At 43.5% G+C, this 24,781-nt stretch overlaps 1 protein-coding gene across 1 annotated transcript; it reads right to left on the reverse strand.

Moving 5' to 3' along the window:
- Positions 1–1,182: 1,182 nt before the first annotated feature.
- Positions 1,183–1,647, reverse strand: LOC139053213 (tigger transposable element-derived protein 4-like). Its single transcript, XM_070530307.1, has one exon. The coding sequence runs from the start codon at positions 1,645–1,647 to the stop codon at positions 1,183–1,185; it is 465 nt and encodes a 154-aa protein (XP_070386408.1).
- Positions 1,648–24,781: the final 23,134 nt, after the last annotated feature.

Consider the following 24,781-nt stretch of genomic DNA (forward strand, 5'->3'; position numbering starts at 1 on the left):
CTAATATCCTGATGAGCGTCTTCTCTGGGATTGGCTGTCCCTCGAGGTGGATGTTCAACTTCATGTTTACTTCTTCTGGGACGGTGCGATTCTTCTTGCCTCGCCATACTCTTAGGAGCTCGGACTTCTCCGTTGAGCAGGCTAGACTTCTTGCCTTGACATATTTCTGTACGCATGTCGCAGCTTCTTGTAATCTTTCTTCCTTTTCCCTGAGTGAGCCTTTGGTGACCGATACAGTGATATCGTCGGCGTACATGGCGTGGCGTACGCCGTCGATTTGGTCTGGTTGTTGGGCCAGTCCAATCATAGCAACATTGAACAGGATGGGTGAGATGACCGATCCCTGCGGTGTGCCTTTGTTTGGGGTGTTAAACTTTTCGGATCTCAGCTCACCCAGGCCGACTGTTGCTGTTCTGTTGGACAAAAATGCCTTGACGTAGCTGTGTATTTTCGTGCCGCAATTTAGGTTGTCTAGTCCTGTCAGGATGGCTTCGTAGCTTACGTTGTCAAAGGCGCCTTTGACGTCTAGTGCCATGATAATGTGCTCTCCGTTGAGCGGGATATTGCTCAGTACCCCTTCTCTGATTTGCAGCAGTACATCTTGGGTCGAGAGCCTGGCTCTGAAACCAAACATGCTGTGGGGGTACAGCTCGTTTTCTTCCATATGATTTTGTAGCCTCCTCGTAACCACTCTCTCATAGATCTTGCCTAGGCATGATGTAAGAGAGATTGGTCTGAGGTTTTCCACTTGAAGTTTCTTGCCTGGTTTCCGGATCATGATGACTTCCGCGTGTTTCCATTCTTCTTGTACTGTTCCCGCTTGCCAGTGTCCATTGAGGTATTCGGTTAGCTTTTCGACTAGCTCGTCTCCGAGGTTGCGGATGAGCGCGTTTTTTATCTTGTCTGCACCTGCGGCTGTGTTCTTTATTGCGCTTCTTATCGCCGCGTACACCAAAGCAAAGGAGCATGCGCTCGAGCAGGTGGTGGCGGTAAATCTTCCTTGTGTGTATAATGACGCCTTGGTCCATTGGCTGCGAGAACGACGTGGTGTTCGGAGGAAGAAATACCATCCGGATAGCTTTCAAGTGTGGGATGACGCCATGCGCTGGGCAATTATCAACAAAGAAGAGTACATTCCTGCCTGTGGCCGCGAACTTGCGGCCAACCTGCCGATCATAATCTTCAGATATTGCGCCTGGGACCCAAGCTTTCTTGCTGTGCCGGTATGATAAGCTCATCTCTTGGTGGCAGCCGTGCATTTTTAAAGCAGCAAGGCTTCCCACTCTTTCCAACTACAAGTGGCGGCAGCTTGTGTTTGCCACACATGTTCGCACCGAGCAGAACAATGATTATTTCCTTGCCCTGCTTTTGACCCTTGACTGCGGTGTCCTCCACTGCAAACGATTGCAGCATCTTGTAAAAAAGGACTGCCTTGTCAAGGTTGTACACATCGTCTGTACCGTACTCGCTAAGCAATGGAGCCAACGTGTGTTCCTTCCAGGCGTCGATGACCCTCTTGTTTGCACTGCTGCTCTCGCCACAGACTGCTACGAAGGTCAAATTATTGCGCTCTTTAAGACTGCTCAACCATCCATTGCTACACTGGAACTCTGAGTGCCGAAGTTGTAGAGCCAAGTCGCTGGCCATCTCCCGTAGTATCGTCCCATTGACGGGAAGGCGGGCTGCGTTTGCTTTCTACATCCAGCGAAGTAAAGCTGATTTCACATCTTGGTACTTGGGAGCCCGTACTTGCGACCGCTTCAAAAAGAAAAGAGGGACTTATATATGCAGTTGAATCCCGCTACAACGAAATTTACGGTGCCCGAAAAAAAATTCGTTCTTCGTTATCACAGAAATTTGATACGAAACGCAGAAATAATTGCCCAAGCAGAAGCAAAAACTTCTAATGCCAAAATCTGTAAGCTTGGCTTATTTGCGCTTCACGGTAAGCAGTGCTGTCACGTGATTTTTCACATTCAGTCTGCAGACCCATCGCGACATCGTCTTCACCAACATCAACAAAATTACTCATTACATCGAAAGCGTCCATCACCTGTGAGGCAGTTGCCTCAGCAGGCACTTCCTGTACGTCATCTTTGGCATCAGAAGAGTCTTCATCATTGCAGGCGGCTTTGATAATCTGCCCATCATTCACCTCTTCATGAACTATAGCACAATCGGTATGCTTGCGGTATGGGAATGAGCAGCTACAATAGAATTTACAGGTTGGTTTCGTGTGGCTTCAACTAAATGTGAGAGTTGTGTTTTTTGTCTGTGTATCCCGGATTGATGAAGCATACTCCAATTTTGATCTTGCAAGCATATATACAGTATAAGTTTAAGGGAAGCAGGAGTCCAAGAAAACTTGCAGCACAGCAAGCCATGTGTTCAGTTATTAGCATTAGTCAAAAAGTTGATATGCATTTACATTGAAAGATCACTAGCAAAAAATCTGATAGGGCAACCTAATAAAAATTATATCAGTTTTTTCTATTGCTATATGAAACGATACCACTGATACCCTGATAAAATTACATTTAGTTCTATTCTGGACGTATCTGTGCTATTCTGCTTGTACAAGTTTACTAGTGTATTCTTTTTATTAGTATATTGGTCTATTCATATTAGTTTGCCAGATCTATAGTCTATCAGTATCTATGTGTGTTGTATAGCCGTAATGTGCTTCAAGGAGAAGCAAGCTTCCTCATTTAGCCAAAAAATAAGTCAGAAATAATGCATTTATATTATCACAAAGGACAATACATATAAATCAAATATGAAGCCCAGGATTCAGAAAGGAAATGTTGTTGGAACAAATATACACCATACAACAGCTTAAAAAGAAAAAATATGTGATCACATTTAAAAGAGAAAAGATGTTCACATTGGTTCGACCCAGTCAAAAATTCCATCAAGCTATTGGCTTACATGTCTGATGGCTATACGTAATTTCGGACCCCCAAGGTCTACCAGTCTGATGGTCTACCGGTCTGATGGTTTACCACTCTGATTGTCTACCAGTCTTATGGGCTACCAGTCTGATGGTCTACCAGTCTGATGGGCTACCAGTCTGACGGCCTACCAGTCTATTGGTCTCTACCAGTCTACTGGTCTACCAGTCTATCGGTCCCTATTATTTTTTCCGTTAATGGCAGAAATGCATGATTGCATTATTTTAAGACATATTGGCACAGCTAGTCCTACGCAGGCTCAAGGAATACCATTCTTGTTGTGCGTCTCAACCAGCTTGTGTGCCAGTCAGTAGGCAGGCATGTGCGCATTCCACACTCCATTGTAAACAGGACAAACAAAATTGAGGAAATTGAAGCTTTATTTGCACTCGACCTGACCAGTTCGGTTTTCTCGTTACATTGATGAAATCAGTGGTGCAAAAGAGCAACTGTCTTGAAGACTGGAACAGCTGCCTCCCCTTTTGAAGCAGATGGGAAGAGAAAAAACATGAAATGCAGAATACTGTACTAATAAAAAATATACACCATTCATATTTGTCAGAAAGGGTACTTTTACGGAACTGTACGGAAGAAAACATATTAGATGTGGGCAACAATACAGGCTTACAATAATAGAGATAATTCAAATGAGAAAATTGTACTAAATGCTTCATCATAAAGTCGCAATCATTCAATAATAACAAAGTGACCTGAAAAACTGCCGCATTCTCTGCTGTTAAAGATGCTTCCTGTATTAACCGAAGATGGCATGAATGGAATGAAGCTTTCATTCTTCTACTTTCTTTGGCACAGGCTCGGCGAAATGTTCCGCTAAAATGCCGCATTGTAGCAGGGTGGCAGCACAGAGGACTGTACTTGCTGCAAATATCTTACCACTATGATTATTATCTAAGTACTTTGTTGTCATAGCAAGTATAAATACCTGAGGATGTACAAAACAAAAATAACAACTGACCAGAATATATTATCACTGGATAAATGAACAAAGGCATGCACTTTACAGGTAACACAGAAGCCAGACTATAGATTGCAAAAGCTATATAGCATAACCACTGTCACATAACAAATAGGGCTGTACTATATATACAGTAGCAGACATTAAAAGGTGCGGCAGACAACAGAGGGGATCACAAAAACATACATATAGTCAGGCAGCCTGGAAAAATACTTCTTAACAGGCCGGTTTGTTAATTGCCACCTGCTTGCTCAAAAATAGCCAGCTTTTCCGAGACACTTTATTCCTGTTAAGGAACTTCTATATCACAGCAAGGTTTGGCTAAGGGCTAGATCGTATTCCATGGTATCAATCGTCACTTACAGCGCATACATAGACGAGGTCCCTCGTCTATGTATGCGCTGTAAGTGACGATTCTATATCACAATCAGTTGTGACCAGTTAGAAGAGATGCAATAGTATCCTTTGATAATAAAGAAATAAATAAACAAAGAAATAAATAAAAATTAATAAATCCTTCCCACACTTGCATTGACCACACCTCTGGTTGGTGCAGCTTTAGCACAGTCCGTTTTTTTTGTAGAACGGATGTAACAGTTGCAACAAAACAGCACAGACAGTAGAGTAAAAGGGCAAGAACAAAACAAGGACACAATGGGTAACACACACTTGTGCTTGAGTGTGTCCCATCACATGTCATCTTGTTGGTGCTCTATTACTCTTTCTGGGCAACAAGCAACAGGAGGTTCAAAGGCAAGAAAATTGCACATCACAGCATTCATGTTCAGCACTGTAGCGTCTGTCACACTCCCGAGACAATAGCTCAAGTATTTGTGTGTGCCCTCACTAAGCGGGCGAACGAAGAACACTTAAGTCTAGTGTTGACTGCTTGGACTATCGCCCCTTTTAGGAAGAAAAGATTCTGGGCACGTGGTGAAGAGTTGACTGTGCCCAATGTGCCATGAAGTCTCTTGAACATTCTACATGAGACTGGTTTAGACGATTGCCTCTAGAACCTGCGAGACATGCAGACAGTGCAAAATGGGTTTGCATGATAACTTATTCTGTGGACAAGATTACTCTTGCGTGTATTGCGTCTACAGTGCGCCTCCGCATATTGGATGCCTATACATTAGCTCATATATTTGTGGGCTGCATTCATAGATAACAGCCTTTATCATGGAAAAAATAAGTCAGCTAGCTGTTACAGCATTTGCCAGTGTATATGGCATATGGGAGATTCTTCACGCTCACATATGCATCTTGGGGGCTATAGAGCATATTTTCACTGGCTGGCTGTGTGTTATATGTTAACCTTGCAGTTTACACCTTTTGTGACAGTTGCATTGCATGGGTGTGCTCCATGTCTACCAATAATCAATTGATGCACTGACTCAAAGCTAGACTTAAACACTCAATGTCTGCAGGAACATTGAGCCTTCTGCCTGAAGATAGTTCGGTGCACGCACAGCAACGATATAAGAACAGTATCCAATTGCTGTATATCCTAATGAAAATTTGTTAGCTGTTAAATTAATTGCTGTGCTGATAAAAATTTTGTTAACTCACTTCAGAATGAAAGCCGTGCAATGGAATTCTGTTCATGCACCATTTAACGCGCATGCATGCAGAGCTATCGCATACGCTATAGTAATGATCGGCGATAGCATATATAGCCGAGTTAAGTACCTGCAGACATTAGATTTCCCGTTTGCAATCGAATTGGGCCGCACGCAACATACGGCAGTGCGTATACATTGGGAAAGCTCTTCGTTTTCCTAGCGGATGTATGTTTGGTGCATGAGGTATACATCACAAAACTGCACAATCGCTCGCGCTCAGGGAGGTCGCGTTTCGACCACGATTCTACTTGTGAAATGCGCGCCGCAGCTGTCGCAGCGCTGCATTCAAATGGTGCGTTCATACACTCGATTCGCTGTGAGCCCTCGACAGCCGTTTACGCCAGTTCTGGACAGTTTCTTCACTAAATGATGCCTTGCCGATATACCGTTCTTTGCCGTCACGGAAATGCTTTGATCCTTTACTGAAGACGTGTTTGTTTAGCTGCCAAAGCTATAGGAACGCGCCGCCGCGGCCTTATTGCATTGTGTATATATTGCGCAGTTACGTTGTAAGAGCGGATGGTTTGGAAAGACGCGCACACGGAGAAAACAAGCGAGGAGCGCAGGCACAACGCACAGATGCATGATGCATTACTCGGTAGCCACAAAAATAGAGTACGAGATCTTAATCACCCGCTGAGCTTATGAGTTGATGACAAGTCACCGAAAAAATTTGTAGCGCAGCCTTCATTCCGCTTCTAACTGGCCCAAGTTTGTAATGTCGATTATATATACTATATATACATGATATACTCACGCGGTAGCTGTGCTAAAATAGCGGCAATTAGTTTCTGCTCTCCTCGACAGTCTTAAGGAAGTGCAACTCATGTTATTGTGTAACCGTAATGAACATGAGGTGAAGAAATATCCTTCACCGATGTACTGCGGAAAGCCAGTCGGTTGCGAGTTTCCTCATGCATCTGCCGATTTCGGCACCACAAAGGGTAAATGAAAGTGAAAGCACTAAACAAAGACTGATCGCGGTTCTGATTACTGCAGATTTTTCATGAGGTTTTACACGTTCAACTTGGTTAATCGGCTGCGCCGGCGTTTTCGTTTCGGACTGGCATGATGCCCGTAGAAATCTATCTAACCTTTAAGTGCCCTACTGGTGTACGAAAGCTACATGTAAACGATCTCCAATAAACGACAAGACTCTTGGTGGCATTGGAGGGTTGCCTGTAAGAGTTTTTACATGACGTTTAAGAGTCCTTTTTGTATTGGGAGGCTGCATATAGACACTCTTGACTGACCTTTAAGAACCCTATTGGTATTGGAAGAGTACCTGTAGGAATCCCTGACTGAGCTGTAGGAATCCTATTGCTATTGGGAGGGTGCCTGTAGGAATTCCTGACTGACGTTTAGGAATCCTATTGGTATTGGGAGAGTGCCTGTGGGAATCCCTGACTGACCTTTGAGAATCCTACTGCTATTGGGAGAGTGCCTGTAGAAATTCCTGACTGACCTTTAAGAATCCTTATGGTATTGGGAGACTGCCTGTAAGAATTCCTGACTGACCTTCAAGAATTCTACAAGTCCATCAAGATAACCCTGACGGATTTTTTGACCGGGTCACAACAAAGTTTAGCCTCTAACAGGAGGTTATTGGCAGTCACGCCACCGAATTGGTTCACAGGTACAACACGAAGATTATCAGACTTCAAAATCTGGAAAGCTAGTGAATGGAAGTGGTGGGTTCTTCATTATTCATTACCATGCCTTCATGGCTTTTTGCCGTATAAGTATGTCAGACATTCCAGTTTGCTTGTGGAGGGTGTCTATATACTTCTACTGGACACTGTCACTTCAGATGACCATAATTAGATCAACTCATCTTCTCTCGGAGTTTGTTGTGAGAGCACAGTCTTTGTATGGGTTGGGTGCAATGACATACAATATACACCAAATCCTGCATCTTCCTAAACGTGTGGCTATACTAGGACCTCATTGGTTGCATTTTTCATTTGTATTTGAAGGCAGAAATGAACTTCTAGTGAAATTAGAATGCGGAGCTAATGATGTTCTTTTACAAATATTGGAATGTTATAGACTTGCTCGAAAGTTACAGGCAGCTAAAGCTAGTTGAAATCTTTCACCAGAAGCAATAAGTTTTTTGGTTTGCAGGAGAGGAGAGCTGGTCAGTAGACAGTTTCGTTAGGCACTGGAAAGCTGTGCCTGAACTTCTATGAAAGTGAAAAACAGGCTGTAGTCCACAGCCGTGGCAGTGACTCAACAAGTGTCACTGAATATTACCGAATGCTCAACAACCAACAAACATTCCACTCTCTCCAGCACACTCTAACTACAAAGACTAAAAACAGTGCATTCGTCAGCTTCTCAGGTGTGTTTTCTCTCATTTGTAGAATTCTTACTGTAGCGAATTCTTGTATAATTCTGAAATGCAAGAAACTATTTCCTGTTGAAATTCTCCATGCAAAGCACCCTTCAGTCTGCGTCAGAAGAGAGGAACCACAAGTTTACGTAACACCCAGCGAAGTTATGCGCCTTTATGTAATTATAGAAATAGACAACAATATTTTTGAATGGAAAATACGAAATCTTTATGAAAGAGATAATTCCCATGCTCAAGACATGTCAACGATGAACAGTAGGTCTTCAGCCATGGTACATGAATATTTGGTAATAACAGGCTATAGCTTAAAAAAACAACACTTGGTAACAGTGCACCACGCTTTATGGTTTTCTGTAATAATCAGCTTTTTGGTGTTTGAATATATTAAACAAGCCAGAGTCATCACAATTCTATTGTTTATTTTTTCTTGCGATAGCTTCTTGTTTTCCTAATGAACCAGCTAGCCCAATTCGCCACTCTTCGCTATCGTACTCTTCTTGATTAAGTGCTTGGCAAATTGCATGCTCTGCATGTTGGCAGTAGTGATGCAGCTGATGATGAACAGTTGCAGTAGCCAAAACATGACAATATTTTACAGGACTTATGCACAGTTTTGGGTCGGTGCCCTTACATGTAGCGAAGGGCCCTACTTAACCATGTGACTGCCTTGAGTGGGTGATCACAGTGAACAAAGAGTGCTTCACTAGCAGATAGTAAAGAGGTAAAGCTTCTCAGTCTTTATGCAGAGGCATGAAAAGCAGCTGAATGTTAAGTGAGCAGTTATGCTACTTGATACAACAGCATCATTTTCACACCAAGCATGTGTCTTCCTCACTTTATTTTCTCCTTTGACTCAATGTAGCTGGTGCAAGTTTATCCGTTAACTGTGGCGGCATGACTAAGACACTATCTTTTTTCTGAATGAAACAAGCAAACTCTGAAATTTTATTTTAACAGTGTATTACGGTTTGAATGAAAGACTCCAAACACTATATATGAAGCCTTTTCTGATAGTCTTCTTTGCATTCGCGTGCTGAAAGCTACACTGGGTAAACTACTTTTACGCATTTCGACGTGCGGTGGTTGAACTAGCACCCAGTGAAGAATTGTGTCTTCTGATTTTGCAATATGTGCACTAATGTTTAGCTGTTTATAAGTTCTCAAATCTGTACTCACTTTTGCTTAAATAACATTGCTGTATTGTCATGTTCTGATATATTGCTTTAGATCTTGTACCAATAGCGATGCTTGTCCTGTTTCCTTGCTTCCTGTCAGTGTGCCATGCCAGTTTGTTCTTTTTGCACAAGCTCACTTGTGTTCTGTCACATATCACAATACTTTTGGGATGAATGCAAAAGTGCATAGTCTAAAGAAAACCCGGTCAAAAATCCGTCTGGGCTATCTTGATGGACTTGAATTCTTGAATTCTTGAAGGTCAGTCAGGAATTCTTACAGGCACTCTCCCAATACCGATAGCATTCGTAAAGGTCAGTCAGGAATTTCTACACGCACTCTCCCAATAGCAGTAGGATTCTTAAAGGTCAGTCAGGGATTCCTACAGGCACTCTCCCAATACCAATAGGGTTCTCAAACGTCAGTCAGGAATTCTTACAGGCACTCTCCCAATAGCAATAGGATTCTTAAAGGTCAGTCAGGGATTCCTACAGGTACTCTTCCAATACCAATAGGCTTCTTAAAGGTCAGTCAAGAGTGTCTATATGCACCCTCCCAATACAAACAGGGCTCTTAAAAGTCATGTAAAAACTCTTACAGGCAACCCTCCAATGCCACTAAGAGTCTTGTCGTTTATTGGAGATCCTTTACATGTAGCTTACGTGCACCAGTAGGGCGCTTAAAGGTTAGATAGATTTCTACGGGCATCATGACCGTCCGAAATGAAAACGTCGGCGCAGCCGATTAACCAAGTTGAACGTGTAAAACCTCATGAAAAGTCTGCAGTAATCAAAACCGCGATCAGTCTTTGTTTAGTGCTTTTACTTTCATTTACCCTTTGTGGTGCCGAAATCGGCAGATGCATGGGGCCACTCGCAACCGAGTGGCTTCCCGCAGTACATCGGTGAAGGATATTTCTTCCCCTCATGTTAATTACGGTTACACAATAACATGAGTTGCACTTCCTTAAGACTGTCGAGGAGAGCAGAAACTAATTGCCGCTATTTTAGCACAGGTACCGCGTGAGTATATTGTGTATATATAGTATATATAATCGACATCACTAACTTGGGCCAGTTAGAAGCGGAATGAAGGCTGCGCTACAAATTTTTTCGGCGACTTGTCATCAACTCATAAGCTCAGCGGGTGATTAAGATCTCGTACTCTATTTTTGTGGCTGCCGAGCAATACACCTTGCATCTGCGCGTTGTGCCTGCGCTTCTCGCTTGTTTTCTCCGCGTGCGCGTCTTTACAAACCGTCCGCTCTTACAACGTAACTGCGCAATATATACACAGTGCAATAAGGCCGCGGCGGCGCGTTCCTATAGCTTTGGCAGCTAAACAAACACATCTTCGGTAAAGGATCAAAGCATTTCCGTGACGGCAAAGAACGGTATATCGGCAACGCATTATTTAGTGAAGAAACTGTCCAGAACTGGCGTAAACGGCTGTCGAGGGCTCACAGCGAATCGAGTGTATGAACGCACCATTTGAATGCAGCGCTGCGACAGCTGCGGCGCGCATTTCACAAGTAGAATCGTGGTCGAAACGCGACCTCCCTGAGCGCGAGCGATTGTGCAGTTTTGTGATGTATACCTCATGCACCAAACATACATCCGCTAAAAAAACGAAGAGCTTTCCCAATGTATACGCACTGCCGTATGTTGCGTGCGACCCAATTCGATTGCAAACGGGAAATCTAATGTATGCAGGTACTTAACTGGGCTATATATGCTATCGCCGATCATTACTATAGCGTATGCGATAGCTCTGCATGCATGCGCGTTAAATGGTGCATGAACAGAATTTCATTGCACGCCTTTCATTCTAAAGCGAGTTAACAAAATTTTTATCAGCACAGCAATTAATTTAACAGCTAACAAATTTTCATTAGGATATACAGCAATTGGATACTGTTCTCATCTCGTTGCTGTGGGTGCACCGAACTATCTTCAGGCAGAAGGCTCAATGTTCCTGCAGACAATGAGTGTTTAAGTCTAGCTTTGAGTCAGTGCATCAATTGATTATTGGTAGACATGGAGCACACCCATGCAATGCAACTGTCAAAAAATGTGTAAACTGCAAGGTTAACATATAACACACCAGTGACACACCAGCCAGCCAGTGAAAATATGCTCTATAGCGCCCAAGATGCATATGTGAGCGTGAAGAATATGCCATTTGGCACATACACTGGCAAATGCTGTAACAGCTAGCTGACTTATTTTTTCCATGATAAAGGCTGTTATCTATGCATGCAGCCCACAAATATATGAGCTAATATATACGCATCCAATATGCGGAGGCGCACTCTAGACGCAACACACGCAAGAGTAATCTTGTCCACAGAATAAGTTATCATGCAAACCCATTTTGCACTGTCTGCATGTCTCGCAGGTTCTAGAGGCAATCGTCTAAACCAGTCTCAGGTAGAATGTTCAAGAGACTTCATGGCACATTGGGCACAGTCAGCTCTTCACCACGTGCCCAGAATCTTTTCTTCCTAAAAGGGGCGATAGTCCGAGCAGTCAACACTAGACATAAGTGTTCTTCGTTCGCCCGCTTAGTGAGGGCACACACAAATACTTGAGCTATTGTCTCGGGAGTGTGACAGACGCTACAGTGCTGAACATGAAAGCTGTGATGTGCAATTTTGTTGCCTTTGAACCTCCTGTTGCTTGTTGCCCAGAAAGAGTAATAGAGCACCAACAAGATGACATGGGATGGGACACACTCAAGCACAAGTGTGTGTTACCCATTGTGTCCTTGTTTTGTTCTTGCCCTTTTACTCTACTGTCTGTGCTGTTTTGTTGCAACTGTTACATCCGTTCTACTAAAAAAAAAACGGACTGTGCTAAAGCTGCACCAACCAGATGTGTGGTCAATGCAAGTGTGGGAAGGATTTATAAATTTTCATTTATTTATTTGTTTATTTATTTATATATTACCAAAGGATACTGTTGCATCTCTTGTAACTGGTCACAACTGATTGTGGTATAGAATCGTCACTTACAGCGCATACATAGACGAGGGACCTCGTCTACGTATGCGCTGTAAGTGACAAATGATACCATGGAATACGAACTAGCCCTTAGCCAAACCTTGCTGTAATATAGAAGTTCCTTAACAGGAATAAGGTGTCTCGGAAAGGCTGCGTATTTTTGAGCAAGCAGGTGGCAATTAACAAACCGGCCTGTTAACAAGTTTTTTTCCACGCTGCCTGACTATATGTATGTTTTTGTGATCCCCTCTGTTGTCTGCCGCACCTTTTAAAGTCGGCTACTGCATATATAGTACAGCCCTATTTGTTATATGACCGTTTTTCTGCTATATAGCTTTTGAAATCTATAGTTTGGCTTCTGGGTTACCTGTAAAGTGCATGCCTTTGTTCATTTATTCAGTGATAATATATTCTGGTCAGTTGTTATTTTTTGTTTTCTGCATCCACAGGCATTTAATCTTGCTATGACAACAAAGTACTTATACAGTAATCATAGTGGTAAGATATTTGCAGCAAGAGCAGTCCTTTGTGCTGCCACCCTGCTACAATGCGGCATTTTAGCGGAACATTTCACCGAGCCTGTGCCAAAGAAAGTAGAAGAATGAACGCTTCATTCCATTCATGCCATCTTCGGTTAATACAGGAAGCATCTTTAACAGCAGATAATGCGGCAGTTTTTCAGGTCACTTTGTTGTTATTGAATGATTGCGACTTTATGATGAAGCATTTAGTATAATTTTGTCATTTTAATTATCTCAAATACTGTGCACCTGTATTCTTGCCCACATCTAATATGTTTTCTTCCGTACAGTTCCGTAAAAGTACCCTTTCTGAAAAATATGAATGTTGTATATTTTTCATCAAGACAGTATTCTGCATTTCTTGTTTTTTACTTCCCATCTGCTTCAAAAGAGGAGGCAGCTGTTCCAATCTTCAAGACAGTTGCTCTTTTGTACCACCGATTTCATCAATGTAACGACAAAACCGAACTGGTCACGTCGAGTGCAAATAAAGCTTCAATGTCCTGAATTTTGTTTGTCCTGTTAAAAATGGAGTGTGGAATGCGCACATGCCTGCCTACTGACTGGCATACAAGCTGGTTGAGACGCACAACAAGAATGTTATTCCTTCAGCCTGTGTAGGACTAGCTGTGCCAATATGTCTTAAAATTGATGCAATCATGCATTTCTACCAATAACGGACAAACTAATAGGGACCGATAGACTGGTAGCCCATCAGACTGGTAGACCATCAAACTGGTAGCCCATCAGACTGGTAGACCATCAGACTGGTAAACCATCAGACCGGTAGACCATCAGACTGGTAGACCTTCAAGCTCCGAAATTACGTATAGCCATCAGACATGTAAGCCAATAGCTTGATGGAATTTTGGACTGGGAGAAGTCTATGTGCGCCAAAATTAGGAAATTTGTGGGTGCTAGTTGGAATCGGTTGGCGCAGGACAGGGGTAATTAGAGATCGAAGAGAGAGGCTTTCGTCCTGCAGAGGACATAGATATGATGATGATGATGATGATGACAGTAATCCTCTTTTGGATATGCAATAAATGTTGCACATCCGTCTCGCAAAATTTGTAAATGAAGTTTTGTAATAAAAGAAGTGGAGCACACCTGATACAAAGATGGACTGAGACTTTTCTCATGCAACTTCCCCAATGTAGTTTCACAGGCTAAGTAACGCTGCTGTGCTTTGAAAACTTGTGCTTTAATTTATGTTGAAACATGTTTAGGATAATATATATGTGCATACAAGCTGTAAAAAGTTTTGATAAGTGCACTGTTTGCACACTTATTTTTATTCGATACTCTAATATCCCAACTGTGTTTGTTAATCTGTTCACGTGACAGGCAATGCATTCAGGGTTGTATATTCAGTTCGTTTTACAAACCTCTCTTCAGGCATGTGGGCACCGGCATGTGTGCTATTTCTAACATGCTTTATCAGTGCCTCAAACAGATTTCTGTATGTCATATGATGATCTCTATCTGGGTTTAAAAGACTGATACATCATGCTATTTGGTCTTGCAGGCAGCACAGTGCCAGTGTATATGCTGCCTGCCAGTCTGGTAAAGAGTTCTATGGGTCAGGTAGGAATATATATCACTCTTAAAAGGACCCGTACAACCTATACATATTCCTAAGAGACTTGTAGAAATTTCTATCAGTTTTTTTTTTGCTAGGGTACTGATGTTAGGTTTTTAAGTAGTGACGGCACTCCGGAGAGTCATTAGTGGCGACATTGCCCCACTGGGCACGTGCAGCAGCTAAGCCCACTGTGGGGGTGGAGATATGGACCGGGCGCCGGCTTGCGAGAACAAGGATGACATAGCGGTGTGGTGACGCCTTCTCCCCTCACGCAACACCTTGCGCGCTAGAGCGACGGCAGATGTACCCTTTCACCCGCTCTGCTCCGTAGAGGCACGCTCGCAATGTGGTCACAACCAATGGGATACATCTGCTTCAAGTGTATGAGGTATAATTACTTTTGCTTAAAAAGAATCTAAATCTTCCTGGATAGCTGTCATTTTTTACTAGACCATATAAGCATGGTGCGTACTTCCAAGATAAATATGCCTGCTGTAACTGTATGCATCAGTGTTTGGCAATTCGTTACATACTATTCCTATTAGAAAAATGTATTTGCCAAACTCCAATTATTTGTATTAAAGTAGTGAAGAGTTTGACGGGAGCCTGTCTGGTTTAGTCAAAAGAGGCACAGTAAGAAGTTTAGAATTGAATGCCAACCGTAAAAATGAAAAGTAAGAACTGGTTCAACTGGAGCTTTGTTCACAATCTTTGTGAACAAGGCTTTCAAGTGGGAGCCGGAACATCTATCCTGTATGCCCGATCTTCATTTGCTTATTATTATTATTTGAATTCATCTAGCCCTAAAGAGTTGGCAATTTATTTCGAATACTACTCTTTGCATTTTTTTCCATTGCTGAGTTTTTTTTAAAATTAAATTCATGAACCACACAAGTACAACTCAAACATTTTCATTCTTTCAAGGACATCACAACTAGTGGAAGGTATTCTGCACTAACATAATTGTTTTGAGATTTCCAGTAAATATGTAGTCCTCATAAAGAGTATCTAAATAATTTTGGCCTAAGCGGTTATACATTAACCATGTAGGCTTCATCAACTTCTGATATCATTTTGGTCTTGGCAAACTTGCGAGCTGACCTGTTTGAGCATGCAGTCACTTCCCTCCATATTTGTTTCAATGAAGGCTTGCCCTTTGGTGTTACTCGGGATCCACCCCGTTTCCTGTGATTACCACTGTGGGCTTCAAAGCACACACCCTCAGGAAAAATTTTCGTGCACAAACCTGGTTCTTTCACACCTTTACTAAGACAGACATCGAAAGCAAGGATGGCATAGCAGGCATGTTGGTTACAGAGGTACTTATTAAATAGCTTTGTAACTATTCATCTAGTGGACATGTCCATATCCTCTTCTGCTGAAGTGCAAATTAGCTGGGGGAGCATGTCTCCTTCTCATGCATACCCCAGCCGAGCCAATCAGAACTTCAGGAGCGGATGAAATGGACATTTCCACTAGGTGGACACGGAATACATCCCCTGTGCTCTGTCCTATCTTTCCACCCTTGTCCATGTATTTTACTCGGTAAACTACTGGTTCAGCATGTTGGTCACCTTAATCAATCTTCCATTAGCTCAGCACTTAAAAAGTATACAATACAAATAAGACACTGTAAACCCAAGCAGTTAGGCTGGCGATTGCTGCTGTTATGTACCATACAGACTGAAGCAATGGCTTCACCATACCTTTCTAAGTTAACTTTACTGAACTTTGAATTTAGACAAGGCAGAATAGACCAGACTAGCGTTTTTCTGATGTGCTTCACCACTCTGCTGTTTCGTGTTAATCAAATCAGTATATTGAACCTAAATGAAGTAAAAAGAAAACGAAATTGTGTCACTAATTTCATTTCACTGTCTTTTTAAAAGTATAGGAAGATTTTTTATTTGCATTAGAGGTTGTTACTTATGTTTCGATCTTCATGGTCATTTCTCACGCTCGAAACAGGGTACAACTGTTCCCTCATCCACAGCTATCAAAGCCTTATGGCAACTTTGGAAGCTCTCTGAACTGAGTAAATGCTGTGCATTGCATAATTTCTTAATACATTTTTATGGCTGCCTTGAACCTCTATAGTTCCTCATTGAAGCCAGCATCTCTCTTGTGACCACCTTTAAAGAGCTTGTAGTAATGTATGCCTAACAAGAAAGATGGGTGCTTTGTAGTCCTAGTAAGCTCTAAGTAAATCGTTTTATGCAAAAATTGCTGCCAAAATTGTCTGACAAATACTGCACCGTGTTTACTATTTTGCCGTCTGTTTTAATTTCACTGCATCTATACATTTTACCTGTGCATGAGTAGGGTTCAAGGCTGTTCTTTAATATGCTCATGAGCACTTATCATGATCAGTTCTCCATATAAGTGGTTTTGCTGAAGAGAATACAGGAATATGAGCAAAATTGACATGGAACCAACATATAGATAACGTCTGCATGACTACCTATCAAAAGTTATATTTTCTTAGAAAAAAACTGGAACGTGCATCGCGTAATGTAAAACTTATTGCATACACCGCTTTCATTAGGATGATACTAGAATATTCAGCGTTGTTTGGAGTCCCCATCAAGTGACGCTTAAGAGGAAGTTGGAAAGGATACAGAGTCTGGCGGCGCGTTTTATTTGTTCGACATACCGAAGGAAGGGATCGGTCACGCTTACGTTACAGCGTTGCAACTTCGATCTCCTTGAGGTAGGTAGGAACAAATATAGGCTGAAGGTGCTTTATCAAATAATGCATGATCAACTTAAGATTGATAAGCTCAAATATCTACATGCTCCAGGCAAAAGATACCCGCGAACTAACCACCAACAGCCGGACCATACCAGCAGTGATACCTATCGATACTGATTTTTCCTGGATGCGATAGAAATGTGGAACCGATTGTCAAACACTATTGTTAGCCTAAAGGATGTCACCGACTTTGAAAATGCGGCTGAGGCATACTTATTGGAGTTTTCGATTTAGTTTTGAAGTGCCAAGTGAAATGTGCGACTTGATATTTATTGTACGTATTTTGATAAATGTCAGAAGTGTGCTGAACAGCATTGAAGTGAACATCTTATTCACTGTGAATTGACAAGTATTAAGCAACTTTACGTACATTGACATTGTTCATCTCTGATTTATGTAATTGTATTGTCCTCTCTTTTATGACCCTCTATGGGGGTTAACTGTATAATTAAATAAATAAATAGACAACAAGGAATGTGGGTAAGAACACTTTATTTTCAGCACACATATTTTTTAACGAACTGCTGTTATACTGCTAAAATCCGCACATTTAATAAAAGTACACTGCTCTGCTTCATCCCCCCATGCTAATTGCAAGTATCCTGTACCAGGAAGTCAAACCAAGACGTGGGATGTTCAGTCTGTGAAAATAAAAATGAGTTTGAAACATTACCGTGCAAAAACAAAAGCACATTTAAGAAAATAAACACAGCACAGGAACATATCCAATGAATCAGAATTACCTTTGAGAGCAAACACATAGTTTCTATGGCGCAGTGAAGAAACCTTATTCTGCCGGCTTTTCTTGTGCGCGAGAAAATATGAAAGTGCATGCGTTCTCCCCATATTGTGTATCTATCACCTTTTCACACACAACAAAGATGTCTCAATGTACCCAACTGTCTTTGCATATCCATTTCTCTGCTCTCATACTATGATACCTACAATTAAAGGCTGTAGCAATGCTTAGCTTGAATGAACCAACACAAGCTACATTCACTGTGCTGTTGAACATGGCATTGTAAGTTAGATTCATGCACAGCACATTCATGTGCTATAAACATTTGATTGTGATTGTAGGAGAGATAAATCAAAAGGAAGGTGTGTAAATAAGAATGTTCCCTAATAAGCTGTGAACAAGTGCTCTCCCATTTGAACAGAAGCCATGCACAGGTGCAATGAACAAGAAGTCAACTATTGGCCTCGAGCTCCACCACTGGGAAAGCTGGCGCCACCATCGCGTGACTTGCTAGGAGGGATCACGTGGGCATAGCGGCCACGTCGGCTGCTTCGGGCGCGCAGAAGCGAGCTGAAAACCAGTTTAAATTTCCTCGAACGCTGCGGTCCTCATTTAGTGGTGAAATTTTCCCGCTTCGAGTGTCTCCTTTACAACGCTTGAACGCACTACAATAGGTAGTCGCTGCCCTTGAAGGCGCGCCACATGGCAGGCTATTGCTTGGTGCCGTAGGGCCGCACGCACGTAAGGGGGGCCGGTGTCAGCCTTATTCACACGTAGCCGCAGGAGAAGAAGCTGCGTGAAGCTTGGCTAGCAAAACATTAAACCGGCAAACAGTAATCGGCTACAACTCGGATATGCAGCAAGCACAGACGCGAGAAAGATTTCTGCTACGGCGCCCGGTCTGCGATGTTCTGAAAACGCGCACTGAGACGCTCGCCCGAGCGCGCTGCCCGACTAATGTCATGACGGTTTGGTCTATGAACTTGCCGATGCTATAGATACTGGCAAGTTCAGTGGAGTGGAAGGGCAGCGGTAAGAAGCACATATTAAAAAAAACATGGCATATGGTCATGTTTGTGTTATGACTTAATGCACTGGATTACAAAAAAGGAGCAGCGGGAAATTGCACGCTGACAACACCGATAAACATACAGTGCGACGCAACTCGAGAAATAATACTGAAAGGTCAAAGAGTTTAGAAGAAAAAATGAATCGTCGCGACGGCACATCACAGTCTCCGTAGGCATCGAAGTCTCTACAATTAAATTATTGTTGAACAGCTCTGATAGCGCCCACGCAACAATGGTTGCTTGTATACTGTCAAATGCTCATATTCTGCGGCCTGAAGCTCATGGCATGGGGCGAAAACGCACGCGCGGAGGATGCGAAACGGTACGCGGACAAGCATGCAGACGCCCAGTCGGTCGCTGCAAATCTGCGCGATCGCTGCATTGAGGCTTCGTTCTATTACACTCCATTTAGTTATATAAACACTATAAGAACATGTTTTACATAGCTTGCTCTCAGCGTTTACGTACCCTTCACGCAAGAAGCCGGTTCGGGAGACTCCATCGCGGCGACCGCGCACAGTGGCGTTCAGTGTACGTATTCGGTAAAGAGGTAGCGTCTGTAAACGATTGTGTGCTTTCAGTTTGCCCAAGATTAATATTTAGACAGTAAGAAACTTCTCTCGTTTCGAAAGTACTTAAAGAAATGTCCGGGAGAGCTCGCGCGTGGTGTTTTCAGTGAGCGCTGACAGCAAAATCTATGAGGAGCGTGCCACGTGATCCCTCATACTACGCCAGCGAGGCGCTTCCGATAGATGGCGACTCCGTAACTCCTCGTCGCCAATAGAGCATTTAAAATCTAGGTTCTAAATGTGCTACAGATTTTTCTGAATTCATGGTCGAAAATCTAGGTGTTAAAGGGGACAAACATTAAAACAGGTCTCTATTCGGACTGGTAATGCTATGTGTCACCTAGTTTGATAAAACATGCCATATCACTGGTCTCCCAATCTAAGGCTGCTGTCCAGTTGCAAGTGCAAATCACTCAATTATGTCTAGGGCACACTTGAGCAAAAGGCAGCCAAGATTACTGTGCCATTGAGGTCTATTTCCTGACATCTGATTTCTTCTCAGAAAGCTACCTCTCTAAAAAAACATTCACAACATAACCCAAACCTTTCTTGAGTAAAGCCATCACACTGGTCCTTGAACACTAATTACACAGTGGCTCTTTGTGATGTAATGTTATGTATGTCAGCACCTTACAAAGTACAGGAAAATTTAATAATGGCAGCGTGACAGGCACACAAGAAAGTAAAGGGATAAAACATCACAGAGGCTACCATCAGTGTTCATATCTCCATTTCAATGTGGATGTTTTTAGCAGTGAATACATGTTCTCATTAAACTGAGTCATAATATTACAAAAGCGAAGGGCAAGGGTCTTTACATTCTGAACTGACAAATGTGCTTTATTACGATTCACCGCAGTACAGGAGGTATTTTGCAGTGAACCATCACATAAGGCTTTGGCTAACTACGGCGGGCGTGTCCTGCAGCGAGATCTCTTGTGTATTGCCGTAAAGCGTATTATTGTGACAAGAGCTAACCTGGCATGTATGGCTTTAGCCAACAAATGTTCTCAAGACATCATGCATCCTGCCACGAAAATCTGCTTTGTTGAGAGTCGAACATTAGGTTCGTCGCTGACAGAAACCATACATTCTGTTCACGTAAATCTTTCCCAATATTGGCATGCTTCACCGCAAGACACAAATACGTTGCGGTGATAACGGTGGTCGAACAGGCTGGTGCAAATGTTTCGACAGGGGAGCGTGCCTTCATCAGGGAAGCTGCTTTCCTTGGCAGTATTCATATACGTGAGTCCCCCCAACTTCCAACAGGAGAGATTTCGCTGGACCTTTAGCTGGATTTAGCTGGCCAAGAGACGTACTGACAAGCGTTTGCTAGTGGCTGGTAGAGATGCAGGAGTCTAAAAAGCGTTGCGAAATTCGGTTCCATAAGGTTAGCTTCCTCGCAATACAAATATGTTAAGCGGTTAGACATACAAAATGTTTTTCGGTGAATCATGGAAAGGGTACCTGGCCTTTCATGCAAAGCAGCTTCTCAAGAGGCACGCTAATCCCGTGGCTAGTTATGCAGTTCCCCGCATGCGAGGGAGTTCCCTGCGTTCGGTGGTTTCCCAGTGGCATACAAAATTAGATTGATTGACTGTGTTGTAAATGGGTGACGGCACTATATGCTGATGCAAAAGCGTTGTTTCGCTTTCGAAAACTGTGCTCGGCTAGAGAGAACACCTTGACTCGCATATGACCAAAGCAGTTGAACAGGAAACTACGAAATTACGTGGCTATTAAGGAAGAAATCAACAGTTCATAAAAAATGGCCGTGTAAACATTAACTGGCTTACGAGGTCGACAAACCAACGGTTCAAAGCATCATAGCCACGTCTGAAATAGCGCTAAAGGCCGGCCAGTACACTTAGGCGCCTCGGCGCGCATAATGTAACAGGAGACGGCAGGTGCACGCGTACATCATTAAGCAACACATATTATATACGTCAGTGAAAGCAGTCACTCTTCAGTACTGACATGCTTCACCGCGTAACATTGGTCTACTGAGGCGAAGCTGACTTCAGGACGCCGATTTCTTCAACTCGTCTAGCGGGGCAGGTCCGTTTATCACGCTTGGCAGCGTTTGACATTTTCTGCATTAATTTCGTTTGTTCTTTTTAATTTTCTTATCACAGTGACCCTGTATCATGCAGTAGCAGAGCTAGTACCGCGTCTTAGCTGCATTAGGAAAGGTAAGCGTGTGTGCAGAAGGCACGGCGGCATTGGCTCTTGTTTGGAAACTTCAAGAGACGCTCTTCCGCGCAGCGATGCCATTTGTATTATTAAAAGAATGCAGGTGATGATTAAATGAGCCGCAGCAAAGCTGTCAAAAAGCAGTAGTAATGGTGTTCCAAGATTCTCTTGCTCGAGCGAGATGGTCTTTGAAAAAAAGCGCGATGTAACGCGATCTGATGGAACAGCTCGTCATGGCAGTGTTTTCTTACGTCCTCGTTCTTTCGCGCATCCTCCCCTGAACCAGACTACTGAATGGTTCTGTGCACGCATTGATGATCCTGACGGAGGCAATACCACTAACATGAGCAGCTCCATATAAGATGCGATGGCCCATCCCGCATGCCGGCTGCAATTTGACGCGGCCAGGAGGCAAAATATGCGCACAAGGTACCTAATGGTAACGCATCAAACAGCTCAGAGCCCCAATCATTTATTACACGCATGTAGCGTGGAAAGATGAATTACTCATGCTCTAAGTGGGCACGGAATGCGGACCACTTCGCAGCGCAGCCGGCTCCGTAAGACGGCCGCCATGGAAATGAGCGGATGGGGCATCATGGGTTATAGCGGACGTGACGTCATGGATGAACGTAGACATTTCGGGCACCTTTCGTCTGCTGTGCCCCGGTCACCGCAGACACGGTCAAAGACGAAGTGAATATTGCCTCCAAGATTCCCATCCGCTTTAGGCGCATGCAGTTTTCAAAAGCACCGCCTTCGAGATCGGATTTTGTTACTCAAGAGAAGCCGTAGCTGGGAGGAGGGCAGGCATTTAGGCCCCATTTGGTGGGCTTACAGCATCTCGGTAAGCTTCCTCATTTATAAAGCATATACAAGGACTTAAGCCGAACCATGAGCGAACTTTAGTGGGCGAACACGAGCCTATCAGCGCGCCTTCCGTGCAGGTCCGCTTGCTTGCAATGGTGGACGGCCTACTGGCTTCTTTGACACCTACCGAGCGCACATTCATGATCACCGCCCATATACACGCTTGCACTGCCCAGTGCAGAGCCGCATTATGGGCCCAGTGCTGCACTCTGGATGCTGGGGCACTGGGCAGGCGCGACGTACTGGGAGGCGCAGGCGCGATAAACAGATCTAGCGCGTTAAATACGCGGTGCCTTGACATCCAATATATTTGTTGAACGCAGAAAGCAACAGAGAGCGTTTTAGTGCAATAAAAAAAAACAAAAAAAACATGAAAATTCGATCCACGTACCTACTGATCCCAAGCCAGGTACTCTACCACTGCACCACGCCAGCTTTTTCTTTTTCTTTAGTGCCGGCTTTGACATACACAAACAATACAGAAAAAGGAAAAATATGTCAACAAGGATTTTGCTGGCACGACATATCAAAATTTTTTCAATGCGGCAAGTTTATCTAGCATATCAATCCATGTTGGTTGTTCAGGGAGTGCCCGATGGACATCCCTGAACCGTACTACAGATTCAATGAAGTGATCACGTGTAGGTCGTGAATTGACATCAGCATTGTTGAACTGCGCTCTAGCTTTCCACAAACTGTGGAGGCCCAGGAGCATTATAGCGTCATACGGAAAAGCCTCCATTTCTACCGGTAAGAATCTTATTCCATGTGGATCTAAAGGTAACTCTTTTTTTAAAGTCCTTTGTAGCACATTCCTGAAAAAGATGGGATCCCAGCAATCTAGAAACGCATGCTCTTTCGTTTCAGGTTTCTTGCATAAGAAGCAGTTAATGGACCACAGGACAAAAATACCCCTGTTATGCATCCATGTTATAACTGATAATGTGTTAGCGTGTAGTTTAAAGAAAAAGGTTTTTACCGAAGGGTGTACTGGCATTATTTTAACCCTTTTGAGGACGTTTCCTGGGCCTCCACGGTTAGACATACGGTAAATCGGTACAGGGAGCATAGTGTCAATTAGGTCCTTATACAGTTTATTCCTAGTAATATTGGCGAGATACTGCACAGAAAACCGCACATGCAACATTCTGTACGCAAGCACGACTTCTCGCAGGTAACCTTTAACGGAACCATCCATTGCTTCAGACGAGCACACAACAAATCCTGAAAGGTGACGACATAAAAGCACTTGCATGACTGTGCGAAGGAACACATCATTCTGGTCGCGAAGGTACATAAAGCGCGACACAACTTGCCGCACAAATAAATGTGCCAACCCAAGGCCCCCTTTCTTTACTGGCAAGAACAAGTTTGTGCGGCTGGACCTTTCCCAAGTCGATGCCCATATGAAAACGGCGAAGATACGGTGAATTTTTTGGAAGTTTATCCGCGAAGCACACAGAACATTCATGACATACCATTTCATGGACGTAAGAAATAGGTTACAGACCGTGGCGCGCGAGAACATTGACAGCTGTCGCCCCTGCCACGCGTTAGTCTTTTCCTTTGCTCTCGCCACTTGTTCATTCCAGTACGGCTCCGGGTCGTAATAAGAATCGAGAGGCACGCCTAGGTAGGTTGTTGCAGTGGTTGACCACCGAAGTCGAGCGAAGCAGTCTGGCGTTTCTTCCCATTCACCATGCCAAAGCCCATAACTCTTCTCCCAGTTTATTTGAATCCTTCTGCAAGTGCACCGGGGCGCAAATAAACTGCGCCAAGCCAGCCATTTCGATGAGGAGATAGTTTGTAAGGTCATACCCAAGAAGCAGTTTTAGTTTCCCAGAGCAACGTCCAGAGATGCGTTTCGCATAGGTAGTCATATATCTTCGTCAGAGGAGCGCAGGCTAATGCTGGGAGCCTTCAGCGACAGCACGTATACCTGTAAGCAGCCTCTGTTCGATCAAGAATGCAGGCACAAGCGATCAGCGCGTAGCATCGGCGCTGATCGCTTGTGCTGGCACTGTAAACAATGAAGAATGGTTTATTTAAGAACACCGATGCGAAATCTGAAAAGAAGAGTGATTTATCCTTGTTAGACTTCTTGATTCCTGACCCTAGACGCACCGATGACGTGCAGACAGACTCGGAAGGATACGGTGTGCCTAAGCTTCCGTGGGGACCGATCTCGGCGCGGGTAGTTGGCGAAAGCTAAAATGTGTGTATTTGAGCCTCAGAACTCTTTTTAGTACAACAGGGAAAGTGGAAGTGCACGAATCGCCTCATATTTGTTATCGGTGCGATAATATCAATCAGCGGTAGGCTTCGAACGCGGGGTCCATTCGAGCGCGTCTGAACGACTTCTGGATTTCATGTCCAATCCACAACACTGCGACAACGGGGACA

The sequence above is a fragment of the Dermacentor albipictus genome, unplaced genomic scaffold (assembly GCF_038994185.2).
Source record: "Dermacentor albipictus isolate Rhodes 1998 colony unplaced genomic scaffold, USDA_Dalb.pri_finalv2 scaffold_79, whole genome shotgun sequence".
Classification (NCBI taxonomy): Eukaryota; Metazoa; Arthropoda; class Arachnida; order Ixodida; family Ixodidae; genus Dermacentor; species Dermacentor albipictus.